Source organism: Furipterus horrens, unplaced genomic scaffold (assembly GCF_987537825.1).
Source record: "Furipterus horrens unplaced genomic scaffold, mFurHor1.1.pri manual_scaffold_5, whole genome shotgun sequence".
Taxonomy (NCBI): domain Eukaryota; kingdom Metazoa; phylum Chordata; class Mammalia; order Chiroptera; family Furipteridae; genus Furipterus; species Furipterus horrens.
Genome location: NW_028327175.1, coordinates 102,713,653 through 102,730,390, shown reverse-complemented (window position 1 = coordinate 102,730,390; position 16,738 = coordinate 102,713,653). Strand labels below are relative to the sequence as shown.

General features: G+C 40.0%; 1 protein-coding gene, 1 non-coding gene and 1 pseudogene across 3 annotated transcripts; 2 read left to right on the top strand and 1 right to left on the bottom strand.

Moving 5' to 3' along the window:
- Positions 1-899: 899 nt before the first annotated feature.
- GDE1 (glycerophosphodiester phosphodiesterase 1) lies at positions 900-15,627 on the bottom strand. Of its 2 annotated transcripts, none has more exons than XM_090276943.1 (6): positions 15,226-15,627; positions 13,313-13,488; positions 11,961-12,066; positions 9,045-9,137; positions 7,124-7,335; positions 900-5,726 (listed from the first exon to the last, which is right to left on the bottom strand). In XM_090276943.1, the coding sequence occupies exons 1-6, from the start codon at positions 15,484-15,486 to the stop codon at positions 5,579-5,581; spliced, it is 996 nt and encodes a 331-aa protein (XP_090133069.1). In that variant the 5' UTR covers positions 15,487-15,627; the 3' UTR covers positions 900-5,578. The 2 variants fall into 2 exon arrangements, with proteins under 2 accessions (XP_090133069.1, XP_090133070.1); XM_090276944.1 differs by having other exon boundaries at positions 13,313-13,484; positions 15,226-15,281.
- LOC150009190 (cytochrome b-c1 complex subunit 10 pseudogene) lies at positions 14,036-14,476 on the top strand (annotated as a pseudogene).
- Positions 15,628-16,256: 629 nt separating the features above from the next.
- On the top strand, positions 16,257-16,405 carry LOC150009188 (small nucleolar RNA SNORA57). The gene has a single exon (XR_016511541.1). It is a non-coding gene; the product is annotated as a small nucleolar RNA SNORA57 (small nucleolar RNA).
- Positions 16,406-16,738: the final 333 nt, after the last annotated feature.

Here is a 16,738-nt window from a genome sequence, read left to right as displayed (position 1 = left end):
ATGTATGTGGATATATACACATATGCGCACACACACATATATAGCATTCTCTTGCAGATATGCAAATGATTCAAAAGGCATGTGATTGTACTTAAAATCAAAGGGTCCAGCAGAAAGGTATAATTACTGAACTACTCAAGGTGGCGGGAGTCTCCTCTTGAGTAATCATTGTCATAAAATCTAATTGGAACTGAATTTAGAAAACATTTGAAACACAAACACCCAATCAGTTTGAGCCATAGATGCACTTTTTCATTCACTTGTTTATTCTTTAATTGATTTCATCAACTGAATTAATTCCTTTTAGTATCATCTTTGCTAGGAGTTGCTAGTAGTGTTCATTCATTCATTCATTCATTCGTTCCACAAATATGTGCCAAATGGTGAACAAGATACGCTGTGAACAAGTCAAGACACAGTCTCTGCCCTCATATGCTTACTGGAGCAGATTAATTTAGATAGGAACTTGATAATTAAACAATAATTATAATTGTGATAGGTGCTGTGAAGGAAAAGCCCAGAGGACAATTGGGCCACAACTTGTTTGTGGTTTTGATGTTTGAAATGATTTTTTCCCCTCTGTCATCTTAATCCTGTTTGTGCTTCTCTGGCTTCTACAATGAGTGTGAACTCCGCCTGAAAGCGTCTCTTTGCTGACTCATCATATGCTAAGGGTTTCTATCTCCATTCACCTCCATCTGGTCTCCACTTCTGTTAAGCCCCTGCTTATCCTGGAGGTGTAAGCACAATAGAAAGATCTAGTCTGTAGGCCTCACACACACTTTTGGTGGATAATGCTGTTAATACTTGGTTTTGAGATAGGGGCTTTTAATACTTGGTTTTGAGATAGGCGATGTATTAGTTTTCTTGGGCCATCATAACCAAATACCACGGACAGGGAGGCTTAAACAATACAAATTTATTTTCTCACAGTTCCAGAGGCTAGAAGTCCAAGATGAAAGTGTTGGTGTCCACAGTTTTGTTTTCATTCTGAGGCCTGTCACCTTGGCTTGCAGATAGCCACATTCTCGCTGTGTCCTCACTTGGTTTTTTCCCTTGGTGGGCGCACATTTTGGTGGACCTTTATGTCTTCAGGTGTTCTTTTATAAGAGGACACCAGACAGATTGGAATGGACTTGCCTTAATGGCTTCCTTTTAATTCACTCACCTGCCTTAAGGCCATGTTTCCAAATATGGGTACATTCTAAGGTACTGGGGGTTCAGATTTCAGCATATGTAATTTTGAGTCAACACAGTTCAGCCCATAACAGGAGCCAGCTCTCCCACAGTCCCTTTAGGCATCAAGATTCTCAATGCTGGCTGCCCTCAGAATCAAATAGGGAGCTGTCCAACAACAGCCAGGCTCAGTCCCCGCTCTAGAACTAAATCAGGCATCCATACTTTTCTTTCAAAGCTCCCCAAATGGTTTCATTAGGAAGCCAGGGTTGAGAACTACCAAGCTTTTTCTCAAACTTGTCTGACCATAAAAACCACCCAAAGCACTTATTAAACACGCAAATAGTGAGCTCATAATATGGCATCAAAATCTTCAGGGGACATTCCCCATCCTCCTCTTCCAATTCTTAATTAGTTCAAAATGATAAAAGTAACACATGCTTTCCAACTGTCACTTGAAAGCTGAATAACCTCTGCAGTTTTAAGTGTTAAAAAAAGATAGCCTCTTTTGAAACACTGCAGGATCTGAACCTTCCAGTGGCCTCAGTGAATGGCCCAGTTCATTTCTTAAGAGTCTAAAAATATTAGAGGATTTTGTGTGAAGTTCAGTTATAAAAGGAGTGACTAAATTAGCACAGACTGGCATGTTTTTATAATCTTTGAATTGAGGACAGGTGGTAAGAATTCAGCTCATTAATAGGAATTGTCTCTCTGTATGGTAACCAGCACTTCATGGTACTCTCCTAACTTCTCCAAGTTGAAACTCTTCCATAGCATTGCCATGTTTGATCACCTGCAAGACAGACCACTGAAGAGGAGCCCCAGTGTGGAGCAGAGGAGCCTCTGATTCGCTCACGACTGCACCTGCCCGATAGGAGTAGTGCCTTCCACTTGTGTAGTGTTACTCTCCTCCACTCGGTGCCTTCCCTACTTTAATCACCAGAGCTCTTATTACAAAGCAGATTCTGATTTGTAAGGTTGGGGAGGAGGCCTGAGAGTCTGTCTTTCTGTTTAGCGCTATGGGTCTGGGGATCATGCCCTGAGTAGTACGGTTTTAGAGCATGTCCACATTTTTTATTTTCTTTGTAAAAATGGTACTACACTGTTAACACGTTTTTCAAAAACACCTCTTTTGTCATTTGAACCTCGTAACATTATTGCTATAAGGCAATTAGTGCAAATGTCATAATCTATTTGACAGATGATGAAAACTTAGGCACACACGGGTTAAGTGATATGTCTAAGGTCTCATAGCTAGTTAGCGGCAGAATCGAGGACTTCAGGTTTTCTCTAGCTCAGTGGTTCTCAGACTTGTGCATGGATCAGAACTGCCTAGAGGGCTTATTAAAGCAGATCCTGAGCCCCGCCCAGTTTCAGTAGTTCTGGGATGGGCTCTTGAGAATTTGCATTTCTAACAAGTTCCCCCACAGCTGATGAACAAATGTCCAAAGGACAGCAGCCTCTGTGCCTTGCTGATATCCAGCCTCTCCTTAATACTTGGTGTTCTGCAGATAGATCTTGAGCATAAAGTTTAATAATAGAACACACGAAGTCATTAATCTTCAGGACTTTCAATCAAAGAAATCATATTACCTTACCATACAGTAACTATCACTCCATGCTAAAGAAAATTTGAGTGGATGTTTGGAACATTTCATTAACTCACACCTTTGTTGTCCTCAAAGCTGTGGTTTACTGTCCTGTTGAAGCACTATTTCCACTTTAGAAAATGATCTGTGTAATTTTATTTAGAAATTTGCATCTAATAAAAAGAATGTTTGGTGAAACTGTCAAAACAGGATTTTAGATGCCAGTCTCCAAATAAATTGAGTGTTGTTTAATCAAGTAAGTACTGGATTTTTTAAGTCTTTTAAGGTAGCTCTTCAATGTTACTTGCCTCCAGCATCCTGAGCACAGAGGTGCAGTCCAATACACAGCAGTTGGGATTTTTATCTGTACTGATGTTCTTAGAATGTTATCTATTGGGATTTTGGATGGCCCCTTGATGCTGCTGAATCCTGAATAATTTATCTAAACACTGAAATTTTCTTCTTACTCTATCTGTATCTCTATTTCCTCAAGGAAGTTTCCACTGATATCCCTTAACTCATTCCTTCAGCATTTAATGAACATCTACTATGTGGCAGGCATTGTTAAAGGTATGGACCAGACATGATAAGCATGGTTTTAGGGTGGTGGGCTCTGGAATTACATCACCTGAGCCTGAACCCTCACCCTATTACTGTTGTGTGACGTTAGACAAGCTACTTAACTTCCTGGTGCTTTGGTTTTCTTCAGTATATTTTAATGGTACCTACCTCATGGTGTTGTTGCAGAGTAAACACATGGAAAGCATTTGAAACAGTATCTAGTACATGGAAGACAGTGAATGTTGGTTATTAACAAGACTTTTGCATGCACTTTCATTTAATCTCAGCCACCCGCTGGGGTAGTACTAATACTGCCCTTATTTTACAGATGAATTACCAGGAACTTGCCCAACATCATACAGCTGGTAAATTGCTGATTGGGAAATCAGTTTTAGCTTTTTCTGATCCCAAATCCTGTTTTTAGCCCCTATACCAAGGCTTCCAAGTACTTAATAGTAGTATTTATGTACATCTTTCTCCACCCACGTTCTCCATTCTTCAATGGCTGAACCCCAGCATAGGATCTAAATCCTCTATTGGGTATGGTGGAGTCAAGAACAAAATGTATTTGGAACAAAGGTCAAGAGACAGCAAACTGGCTCTCAAAAGGTCTGCACACCACAGAAAGGATGTTAACTATACTGCCCCGAAGGGAATTCCCTCCCTGTCAGTTGTGCAGTCTCCAAAGGCATGTCAAAGCAGGAATTCAGTCCACAGAATCTTTGAGTCATTCTCACCACTCTGGTCATAACGCAGCATGGAAATACATGCAATTTATAAATGTGTTCCATTTATTGAATAAATCTTTGTCCTATTGTTAATTTTTAAGTTCAAGAAAAAAATTTGTAAATAGATTGAAAATGTCCCATGTACATGCCCCTGCCAACACCAACTGTAGCAAAAACCAGTTTGCTTCTCACAGCCATCTAGCTGTGTGGACTGGTGGCCTGCCTGCTGCAAGTGTGAGGCTGGTGACCTACTGGGACTCAGGAGGGAAATCACGACTTACTTGCGGGTCCTGTGATTAAGGTTACATACATATAGATAGGGCTGAAAGGAGGGAGGGTGGGGCAGCTAAAAGAGAAAGGCAGCTTTGCCATTTTTTAAAGACTCAACTTCATTTTAAATATTGCTATTTAAGTTCACTATAAGACCCTCCAGAAGCTCAAGTGGGAAGGAGCTGGTAATCAAGGGCTTTGTAAAGGTAGACAGAGAGCAGGGGCAGGTTTACAAGCAGGGGCTTTGAGTCAGATCAACCTGGACTTGAATCCCAATTGCACCAAGAAATTTGAGACCTTGAGTGACTAACTTTGCAGTGCCTCAGCTTCCTCATCAGTAAAAAGCAAATACCTCTAAGATTTTTGTGAAACAATTAAACCACCACATAGTTGGTCATAGTTGGTACCCTGCCCCCTCATGCCTGCTAAATAAGACCAGGCTGTGCTGTTTCCAGCTGTGTCTTATCTGAGGAAGACCCTTCCCTTCCACTGGTTTTAGTTTTCTCATGAAAAACGATCAGCCTAAAGGTCCTTGGATAGTCTCCAATCCCGTTGTAGAGCAGCTTGAAAGGGTGCAACTCTGCTCCCTAGTGGTCTGTAGTTCTTATTTCAAAATAAGTACCATAAACATTACCTCGGGTTGGTGTCAACACTTCCCTGACCTACCAGTCACACTGAATTTCCCCTGGTCACTGGATTGCTGACAGCAACTTCCTTAAATTCCTTATGTCCTAGGATATGATGCTTGATACGCAGTTTTCCCTTAAGTGTTCCTTTTAATGATTTTAATAGTACGATAACAAGTTTGACGTGTACAGTACACTGAAAATGTTGCCAACGGCAAATATTTTAAATAAGTAAATTACCTACGTGTGTCAAGTTTTAAAGTGTCAACTTTGAATGATCATGCATTTACCATGCATTTGCATTTGCACCCCCAAACTGCTCAACTCAATTTGTGCTTATCCTCACTGGGTCTTGGTGTATGCCTCAGCTAGGCCTGGGCAGGGGCTGTTGTGCCTTTTTGCAGACCCAGGTTTTCAAGAACAACAGTGTTTAACTCAGGCATTCTCCATGGAGCACAGTGGCAACATCAGGATTTGCTTTGGTTCAGGTAAAAATGCAATTACCCACGACTGCTAGGCTGGCTGCCTGATCCCCCATGGCTTGGGCTAGCACAAAGGGTTTTTCAGTAACCCTTCATGAGGCCAGCAGGCAATCTCTGTACCCATGGTCTCCTCCCTGGGGAAAAGTCTAGAACTGAGATGCGCAGTCTTCCAACATGCTGTCGGTGATATAGCTTGAACCAAGATGGGATTCATAGTAACTTTTTTCATCAAAGGTATTAACAGTCCAACCAACAACCTGAATGCCTTTAGCTGACCACTTCTTTAAGTAGTCCCTGGAGAAAGAGGAAAAAAAAAAAAACAAATCTGTTAGAACAATGACGACTTGGCCCAGGAATCTGTAATTATCATTAAGTATGGTACTCAAGAAAGAGCCTCTTAACTGGCCTCTGCACTGAAATCAGAGGGAGCGTTCCAAAACCCAGCATGAGAACTTCCTCCACATTGTTCCAGTTTAAGACACTTCAGTGGCTTGCTAAAGAAGCCCCCTCAAAGTCATATTGGAGGCTGTACCTGGCCTCATCTTAAACCACACTCCCCCTTTCTTTTCTGTGCTGCAGAATATTGTTTTCAGTTCCTCAAAAGAATCAGGCTCTTCCCTGCCACAACACTTTTGCATGTTTCTCCCTCTGACTTGATCTCCAAACCCACCCCACTATATACCTACTCACCCTTCAGACCTTAGCTTAGTTGTCACTTCCTTGGGGATGTTTAAGCTTATTCCCACAACTAGGTCAAATTGTATATGTACACTTTCTACCCTACAAAGCATTTATCTTAGCTGTAATTTACTGATTTTTTTATATTAGCCTCTATCTCTTCTACTTGACTATAAACTCTAGCAGGACAGACCATGGTTTTCTTTACCACAGTATCTTCAGATTCTTTTTTTTAAAGATTTTATTTATTTGTTTTTAGAGAGGGGGAAAGAAGAAAGAGCAATAGAAACATCAATGTGTGGTTGCCTCTCATGTGCCCTCGACTGGGGACCTGGCCCACAACCCAGGCATGTGCCCTGACTGGGAATCAAACCAGCAACACTTGGTTCGCAGGCCGACGCTCAATCCACTGAGCCACAGCAGCCAGGGCCAGAGTCTTAACAGAGCACCCTGCACTGCTGTAGTCACATACCAAATATTTATTGAGTTAAATGCATACATATGCCTGAAATAATATGAAACAAATTGTAATCAGCTGAAATACACATCTATAAAATTGCTAAAAGAAAGATTCAGAGATTGCCAGCACATTAGGGAACAAAAAGTTTCTTGGAAACTTTGGAGCAGAACCTGTAATGTATAGGGGAGCGGGAGGAAAGATGGAAGATGAGTTAGACACCCACAGGACATCTTCATTGTGGTTCTGACCTGGATTCTATGTTGGTTTTCAAAGGGAGCCAATCACAAGGAAATGTAATCTCTCTTTCGTCAGTTTGGCAAATTTATTTTTTCTTTTAAATGCCCTTAAAACCAAGAATATCTGATCAACTTGTTTTGGAAATAAAATATGCCTGAACTCTTCCCACCTAAGAAGCTAGTGGCATTCCATTTTAATAAAGGCACGGTGGGCTTCGCGGGTGGGAACCAAACCAGGCTGTCCACTGTTAATCCTTTCTTTTCAAGAAGGTATTCATGAAATGTGTCAGGACAAGATAAAACACCTTCCAACTTACGGGGATACAAAATCCTTTTGCATGAGGAAAGCTGAAATTCCACACAGGTACCACAAGATATTGTGCATGCTCCAATCAAGCAAAATGTCCATGACCACAAACATGGACTGTTTCCAGAAAGCATCATAGCGTGGTTTTCCTCCTCCTGTATGGCTAAGGCTCCAAGGTCTGTGAGTTAAAGCCGTTACTACATTCTGGTCTGTTTGTCTCATCTGAAAAGGAATTTTGGAAAATGAAATAATGATCATAAGTCCAATACCTTCCACTGGTTATTTAAATTTAGCCAATGTACTCATTCTGAAAGGTGGTCATGGTTGGTATGACCCTGGCCCCCATGTCTGCTAAGTAAGTACTCTATCATAAACCCTCTGAGAAAACAATGTGATGGATGTAAAACATTTAATATAAGTATAAATAAGAACACTTCCTTCACAATCCTAAATGAACAGCAACCCTATCTTCAAAATGAGAAAATTATAATCTCGGATCAAGTTTTTAAAATGTCACAAGAAAAAAATTTTCAATTGGACATCAGTTTAAATTCTGGCCAGAGATCATTAGAACTCAATGAAGATGGAACTAAGATCATCTCAAGATAGGCTGATTAGCTTTTAATCTTGTCTAGAGAAAACAACTGAAAAGAGTGGTTGGGGTGGGAACGTGGGATGAGCAGTGTGTGAGAAGAGAGGAAAAAAATAGGGGTAGGGATAGGAAGAGGGCAAAGAAGAAATGGGGAGATGTGGATGGAATTCTTTTAGTCTGTGTTCTATGCTCCTCTAGGGAATATAATGCACATTTTAAAAGCCTCTACAGCCAAGTAAGTTTGGAAAACTCTGATCCAAATATCTGAAAGCCCAATGACGCTATTCATCTCAATGACGGCTTATATGTGGACAGGCTACACTCTTATGTAAAATTTTAAATGTATGCTCTGTTGATCACTGTTGAAGAGTGCTACAGAAGCAACTCATCATTTTGGAAACTGATAAATTCAGGGAAAGATTAAGCATTTATCTGCCTATTGGGTAACTAAATAGTAGATGAGGCTTCCTTTTTATAGAAGTATTTAGCTAATACATAAAGAAATGATAAAATTAAAATATTAACATTTTGCAACCCTTAGTAAACTGAGTTAGCCATTAACATCAATAGCACCTGCTAACAAGTCAGCCAGACATTATGTGCCTTCTGATGGAAAAATACCCTAAACCTATTAAAGTATCTTGCCAAGAACAATCGAACCTAATTTAATCAAGCCTTTAGCTCTCACTACCAATTATTTACAGAAATATACAGAGAAGAATGTGCTGAATTGCATCACGACATAATTAGTAAAATGAAAATGTATATGCTGACTAGGTATGTGATGATCTTACAGAGTTATTGTTAATGATTTTAGATGAAATAATGGTATTATGGCTATGTTTTTAAAGAAATCTCTTTTTAAAAATACTTAATGTAATTTTTATGGACAAAATGATATCTAGGATTTGCTTCAAAATAATACTGGTGAAGTTAAATGAGGGTGTGAATGAAACAAGCTGGATCATGGTTAAAGGGTCTCACTATATTACTATCTACTTTTATACATATTTTAAGTTCTTTGAAATTTTATTTTTTAAAAGCTATATTTTGCTGTTACTCAATGAGATACAGAACAGCATAATTCTTTCTGTTCTGAGAACATTTATCAAAGTATCTGAATTAGCCTATAAACAAAAAAAAGTTAAAAAGGAATTATATTTTAAATTGGGGTATGAGTATATTCCCCCTCCTGAATTTCTCTTGTTAATTTAAAAGAGGAGTTTCTTAACTGATTCAGTTCAATTTAACAGGCATACGTCTTATGTTTACTTAGCCCATTATTATTATCACCACCAACTAATATAATACTATGTAAAACAAAAATCCTGAATTTTACCTTATAGATAACTTCTGGCAAGAAAGAGCAGACCATACTATTATTGTATAGTTGAGGAAACTCCATATACATTTTCTTTAGAGCATCAGTAGCCTGTAAAAAAGAAGAGATTTGCCCTGACTCATGTGGCTCAGTAGGCTGGGCATTGTCCCACAAAGCCAACAGTCACCGGTTCAATTCCCAGTCAAGAGCACATGCCTGGGTTGTGGGTTTGGTCTCTGGTCAGGGTGCTTACGAGAGGTAACTGATCAATGTTCCTATCTCACATCGATGTTTCTCTCCCACTTTCTCCCTACCTTCCCCTCTAATAATAAATAAATAAAATCTTTAAAAGAAAAAATAAAACAGAAGAGATTAATGTATTTAAAATGATTAAAATATAATAGTCTTAGGCAATAACTATTATATATTAAATACAACCATATCAAATGAATCAGAAGTTTACTAATATATAGGGACATTGAAAGGAGTATTAGTAGAATCTATTATTCATTGGGATACATTTTAAACTCACATCTGCAGAAGATAAAGAAGTTGGGATTCTGCTGCTTTACTATCTTGCTCATCCCCTTTGTCATATTTTTGGAAAGTATAGCAGAACTGTAGGCCAGTGGAGGTTAGAAGCAAAATTTTAAAATCTTTTCCCTATACCCTAGTTTAGTCACTAGTAAGTCTTTTTATACCTACAACTCTATTACCCTCTGCTTTTCCTAGCTGAAGCATCAGCCACCAGCCTGGGAACTGCAAAGAGTAGATTTTCTCAGTCCAAGCGACTGAGAGGTAACATCAGACATCATCAACATGAAGGCAGAAGCAACGGGACAGGGAGGAAATGGGAAGAGCTGAAAGTCTCTCAACTTTTCCCAAGGTGCACAGAAAGTTCTTTTTGTAATCCAGCTAATAAATGAAGAAGAAATAATAGAATTAAAATATTGATATTTTGTAAGCTCTAGTGAATTAATAGATTTGGCCATTGAATATAATGCTGCTACATCAAAATTCTTTTTTGGAAAGTCACAATACATTCCAAAAAAGAAAAAATAACATAGAAATTATTCATGTTACACTTCCCCTTCACTAATGTGATGGGGTGTGAGCTACAGAGCCAGTTATTTTCCTGCTGTTTGAACTATCACATGCACTGTGTGTAATAACTCTTCACCTACTTTATTTAATTCTCGTAACTCTACGTGGTAGTTTCTTTTATTATTCAGATTTTTCCCATGAGGAAACTGAAGCTTATCAAGGTTGAGGTATTAAGTCCATCATCTTGGCTCCTGTGCTCTATTCTACCATTTCCAATTAGCTGCCAATACTCGTTCCTTCATACTATCACTACAGTGAGTTAGATCACTATGTTCTACCCAGTCTTGCCCAAACCACCTGCTGAGCACCCAACCAGAAAGCTTAAATAGCTGAATTTTTTTAAAATTGTTTTGTCCTGGTTGGTGTGGCTCAGTAGACTGAGCGCCGGCCTGTGAATCGAAAGGCTGCCAGTTCGATTCCCAGTCAGGATGCATGCCTGGGTTCCAGGCATGACCGCAGCTGGGGACATGCGAGGGGAAACCAATGGATGTTTCTCTCACGCATTAATGTTTCTCTCCCTCTCTTTCTCCTCATTCTAAAAGTAGATAAACAAAATCTTTAAAAAATAATAAAATTAAATTAAAAAATTTTTTAAATTGTTTTCTTCTTCTCTCTTCAACCTCCCTCTTTATTTGAAGAGACTAAGCATAAAGGTTAGTATACCATGGATGACATGCAAGACCTATTGGGGTTCCCAAACGTGGGCCATATTATCAACAAAACCTGAAATTAAAATAAATGTTCCTTGATCCCACCACCCTAGACATTTCCAGAATTTCTTCTCTAGGTAGTGTGGCCCAGAAATCCATGTATTTATAATATAGGCATTCCTGGTGATTCTAATGCAGACCACCTATAAAACCTAGAACTATCAATTTATCAAAATAATAAATTCACCAGAGCACCATTCCCCTTTTTCTTCAAAAACAGGAGTTTACTGTACTAAAGTTAGAAAATATACTGAGGCTTATATTTTACATTTTAACAACTGGTTTCAAATATATCCTGGGATTAATTTAAAAAACTGACATCATCATAATTCTAAACCAGTAGGTGGTCATTACTGATTTTAACCATTGCTAGGGGTAAATGCGCAAGTTGTCCAAATGCGGAGAAAAGTATTTGTACTTGAAAATCTGATTATAAGAGAACAAATGTAATCTGAACTACATTTTCCCAGTGCTTTCCATTGCAATATGTTTTTATGAGTAAAAGTGTATACTCTAAAATGTAAGCAAAATTTTATTTAGGAAGGTCAAACATATTTGAAAAATTATAGTAATTTTCTGGTAAAAGTATAACTGCTCAAATCAAAGAATAACAAACCTATACAAAAGGGACAGAAATCATACAGAAGGGATAAATCGGTGTAAAAGAGAAATATCCTATTAGCTATCAGAAGCTCTAAATTTCATCCTTAGTTATCCATCTAAGACCTTTAACGGACAGGGAAAACTGGTCATGCCCAACCCCTGAATTCCTTTTACGAGGTTACTTGAGCAGTCTGTTCAGGAAGTGTCTCTTTACTGTTTATTTAATATCTTTGGCAAATGCTTTATATAAGTAAGAGAAACCCGACTCTTCTATTTTGTGCTGGTTGTAGAATATCAAGAGTTGTTAAAAGGTTCCATCAAAGGTTAAAAAGTTTGACAGATTCTGTAGTTTACAATTTTCCTTACAGATGCAGATTTTTGCATTGTATACTTCCATTAAGCAAATATAATTTATAAAAATAATTTAAGAAGAATAAGTAACACAACATATAGTTTTGGAAATGACTAGCAATTAAAGATGTCTTTAAAAAAGCGAAATCTATGGTATAAACTGTACCTTATTTGCATGGCCCTTGACATCAAAGAAGATTGTGAGGTTATGATTTAGGCACTCTGCAACTGCCTCCCTCAGGGTAGGGATTTTTTCATCAGGGAAATCATTTCTGTCAGAGAGAAAAGGCATAGCACATTGTAGGGGAAAAAAAAAAGAAAAGACCCAAGTTTAGTGGAATAAACTTTTGACAAATATCTCCCAAACAAAAAGAAAGAGTGTTTTCCCCAACTTCCTTTCTTCAACCACACTAAAGTTTAAGGATAATTTACTATATTAACTTGAACCAAAGTACAGATATTCCTGACCAAAGAACATCAACAAGGACAACAATCATTTAATTTTTAGGAAATCACTTAATTTCCACAGAATTAATAGTAACTCTATTTGCCAAAGGGCAGAGTATTTGCCAAAGGGCAGAGTATATGCCACCTTTGGAAATTCACAGACTTAATTTTAAGATTGCAATTGCCCTAATAGAAACTTCGCAGGAAAAATTCTCATGAATACATAAATCTATTGACTGTGTTGTTGTTCATTTAAGTGCAAATGTTTAAAATAAATAATTTTCTGCCCTGCCTGGTGTGGATTGAGTGCCGGCCCACAAACCAAAGGGTTGCCAGTTCGATTCCCAGTGAGGGTCCATGCCTGGGTTGCGGGCCAGGTCCCCAGTTGGGGGTGTGCAAGAGGCAACCACACATTGATGTTTCTCTCCCTCTCTTTCTCCCTCCCTTGTCCTCTATCTAAAAGTAAGTAAAATCTTTAAAAAAATAATAATTTTCTAATACATAATTTTCTGATAAAAAGTTAAGTGCCTAATATATTAAGAAATCAGTTTTTCTCACATAATAAAATTTCACTCTACATAATTTAATTTATGCTAATTCAACTGTATTATTTCAACTGTAAGATCCTAGCTTTAAAAAAAGAAGTATTTGAGGTCTTGCTCCCTAACATATGTCATCAGTTTGACTCAAATAATACCGTAGAGGACTTGCTCTGATATATATATATATCTAATATATATATATATATATATCTAATATATATATATATATATACATATATATAATTTATATGACAGTACAAAGTATTGTCATGTTAGTGACTAGACACAGTATTGTCTTGAGAATAATTCTGAGGCCAAATTTGGCCTCAGTGGAAAACGATGAAAAAATTCATGCCATATTTCTGTTGTTCCTGGCACCTCCTTATTACTTAAGGAACCTGTATACAGTTCAAAATAAAACACAACAACCCTCCTGGAGCAGAGGATGTAACTCAAAGGTGCCAGTGTCTGTCTGTGTTCTCGAACAAAAGCTGAAGAAGATATGTTTAAGTGACAATTAACCACTTACCTTAATCTGTGATTTGCTGCAGGATTAAGCTTCCTAATTTGTTCAAAAGTCAAATCACACAATCGACCAGTGCCATCTGTCGTCCTATCTACTGTGTTATCATGCATTAAGACAGGAATCCCATCAGAAGTAAACTCAATGTCCAACTCCACCCCTGTTGCTCCATTCTTAGCTGCCTTAACAAAAACATCAACATAATTAATGTCCAAAAACACCAACATAATTAATGTCAAGTGTCATTTTGCAATATAAACACTCAAGGCAACCAACAGGGCTAAGTAGATAGCTATTCTTACTGGTTCCTTTCACATTTAATTCATCCATTCCTTAGCAAGGAACATTTTTGTTATTTCCACTTTTTAACTATTATGAATAACGCTATGAACATTCGTATACAAGTTTTTACATTTCAATTCTTTTGGGCATATACCTACGAATGGTATTACTGGATTATACAGTAACTCGTGTTTCATCTTTGAAGGAACTGCTAGACTGTTTTCCCACCAGTAGTATAAAGGTTCCAGTTTCTCCATATCCTCACCAACACTTGATTATAGACATCCTAATGGGTATGAAGCAGTATCTCATTGTGGTTTTCATTTTCATTTTCCAGACGGGTGATAATGTTGACTATCTTTTCTCGTGGGACTTATTGGTTATTTGTACATGATAGTCCTTCCAACAAATACTTATGAAGTGTCTACTATGTATCAGTGGTGAGCAGGAAAGAAAAGGATCATGGCGGTCCCGGGCAAGCGGAATCCAGGTCACCCTGAGCTGCGGAGTTCGTCGAGATGCTGAGCAAGTTTCTGGGCCCGCGCTACCTTGAACTGGCCAAGAACTGGATTCCCACAGCGGGCATGTGGGGCGCCATGGGCACCGTGGGGCTAGTGTGGCCACAGACTGGCGGCTGATTCTGGACTGGGTGCCCTACATCAATGGCAAGTTTAAGAAGGATCACTAATTAAACTGACCCTCCTCAGACCCCTCTGCTGACTGGTGGTTCTAACAGCTTCCGTCTCGGCACCTGCTACATCTGGAACAGCCCCAGCCCTCAGCATGGATTGCAAGGACATTACAGCATAACTTGGAATTTTCTATGATTCTGAAAATAACTTTGATGTGTGAATACATTAAACCTTGCTCTGAAACCTAAAAAAAAAAAGAAAGAAAAGGATCATGGACCTCACATTTTAGTGGGGAGAAATAGGCTACAAATATGTTACATATAAATTATGATAGTGATAAATGTTTTTTAAAAAGAAAATAGAGAGTAAAGTGAAGGCTAAAGCAGGTAAGAGTCACTAGACAAGGCAGCCAAGGGAAGGCCTCTCTAAAAATATGACCTTTGAGCTGAGACTGTAATGAAAAAGGGAGTTAACTATATGAAGATCTGAGGGAAATTTTTTCCAAACCTAAGACATGGCAAGTATAATACGAAGGCCACAAGGTAGGAGGTAGCCACAAAGTGACCACCTAATCTATAGATCCTTGGCCTAAAGAGCTTACATTTGTGGAGGTCTTATCACTCATTCCTTAACTCATTACCCTATTTCTTCATTACACTTTTTTTCCCTCTTAAAAGTGTCTCATTTATGTATTTACTTGTTTAGAGCCTGTCTCCTTGACTCGAGTGCAAGCTCTGTGAATGCAGGGACCCCTTCTGTCATGGTCATGACTGTATTCTCAGTGCCTGGCACACAGCAAATATGTAGTACCTGCTGTGTTCTATAAATACTTGAAGTCGAGAGCCTTTCCAGACTGCAAAGGGATCCAGCGCCACTTCAATGCCTTCCTGGCGGACGAATAGGCTACTGAGAAGGCTATCAAAAGGAAACTGGGGAACCTTCGGAAGGACAAGCAGAAATCCAAGCTCCCATGAGGGGCGCGAGGAGAGGGGGTGGGGGGCTCACCTGCCGAATAGCCGCCAGCGTGTTCTCGGGAGCGTCGTGGCTGCCGCCTCGGTGGGCAATGGCAGAAACGCTGTCCCGAGGCTTGAGCACCTGCAGGGCCCTGCGGGAGGGCAAAGGCTCAAAGCTGGAGAAGCGCAGCAGGAGGTAGAGGCTGCCGGTGAAGAGGCAGGCATTGAAGGGGCTACGTGTCACCAGCAAGAGCAGCAGCAGTATGAAAGAGAAGGGGCCCAGGAGGCCCCCCTGTTCCTCCCACAGCCACATGCCGGCGCCCGCACCGGGACCCGCCGGGCTCCCGGACCCGCCGGGCTCCCGGAACAGGAGACAGAGCAGCAAGGACAAGAGCCTCAGGCACTTTCCTAACAAGAACCTTTCGAGGAGTACAGCGCCGCACTATGGCGACGGCGGCGCTCACATCCGGAGAGGGAGGCATCAGTTCAGCCAATCAGGGCCGGGATCTCCAACGGTCGGGCGGAGCCACTAGATGACAACGGAGGCGGGCCCGGGTTCTAGGCTCACGTCCCAAAAGTTGTTTTGGGGTTATTCTCGGTCTTTACTTCAACCGGCTTTCATACTCCAGAGGAGGAGGGATGCAAGAGCCGTACAAATGCAAAGGAGCTTAGTGATTCCTTCATTCTGCCCTCGAGGACACTTCCCAGGGAGCTTTGAAGGGGAAGGGCACTTTTGACTATTCAATTCAAGGTGTGCCAAAAAAACCAATCCGCGTGCTCAGGATACAGCAGTGAACAGGACCTACAGGGTCCCTGCTCTCCTGGGGCTTACCTTACATTCTCCTGGAGGGAAATAATAGTGTTAGGGAGTACAGCTTACATTTATAAAGCACTTAGCATGTTCCAGGTTCTGTGCGAGCAAATGCTTTATGCATTATCTCATATATTTCCACAACAGCTCCAGTGGGTAGGTAGTATCTCAGAAGACTGAGTCCAGTCGACTTCAGGAGGATTTTTCCGATTCTAAGGGAATGAAAGAGCATAGCAAAAGGAAGCATAATCGGTTATAAAGATGGAAGGGACCCTCCTCTTCTTGGCGGGGGTCGGGCGTGCGGTCCCGGTCCCCGTAATGTAGGGAGGCAGAGGGAAAGGTCTCCGGCCCCCTCGGCGTCATGTCTTCGGTGCCGACGGTTTCCAGTCCGCCGGTTCTATCCTCAAGCGCCGGGACACAAGTAAAAAAAAAAAAAAAAAAGATGGAAGGGACTTTAATTATTCCCTCATTTCATAGATGACACTGAAGGCAGGAGAGCTGAAGTGAATTGGGCAGTTAATAGCAGTCTGGATGGACATCAACCCACCCCAGTTTTAGGCCAGTGACTTTTCCACCACTACTCCTCCTCCTAACCTTCTCCACCTGCTAAGGGCCAGCTGTGGGGCTTATGTATCAGGTGCTGTGCAAGAATAATGTTGTTCCTCATAACTAACCTTGTGGCCGTCACTTTCAAAACGCGTTTTACATATGTAAAAATATGCATGGGAAGGAGGCAGGAGGTAAAACCGAGCTA

What these genes read in the sequence shown, in the direction of transcription:
- GDE1 (XM_090276943.1), bottom strand. Translation starts at nt 15,486, where the DNA reads ATGTGGCTGTGGGAGGAACAGGGGGGCCTCCTGGGCCCCTTCTCTTTC. An exon ending in CGCTGGCGGCTATTCGGCAG is followed by an intron (nt 13,489 to 15,225) that starts GTGAGCCCCCCA and finishes GTTTTTGTTAAG; the next exon opens with GCAGCTAAGAATGGAGCAAC. An exon ending in CAAAAGGATTTTGTATCCCC is followed by an intron (nt 5,727 to 7,123) that starts GTAAGTTGGAAG and finishes CTCTTTCTCCAG; the next exon opens with GGACTACTTAAAGAAGTGGT.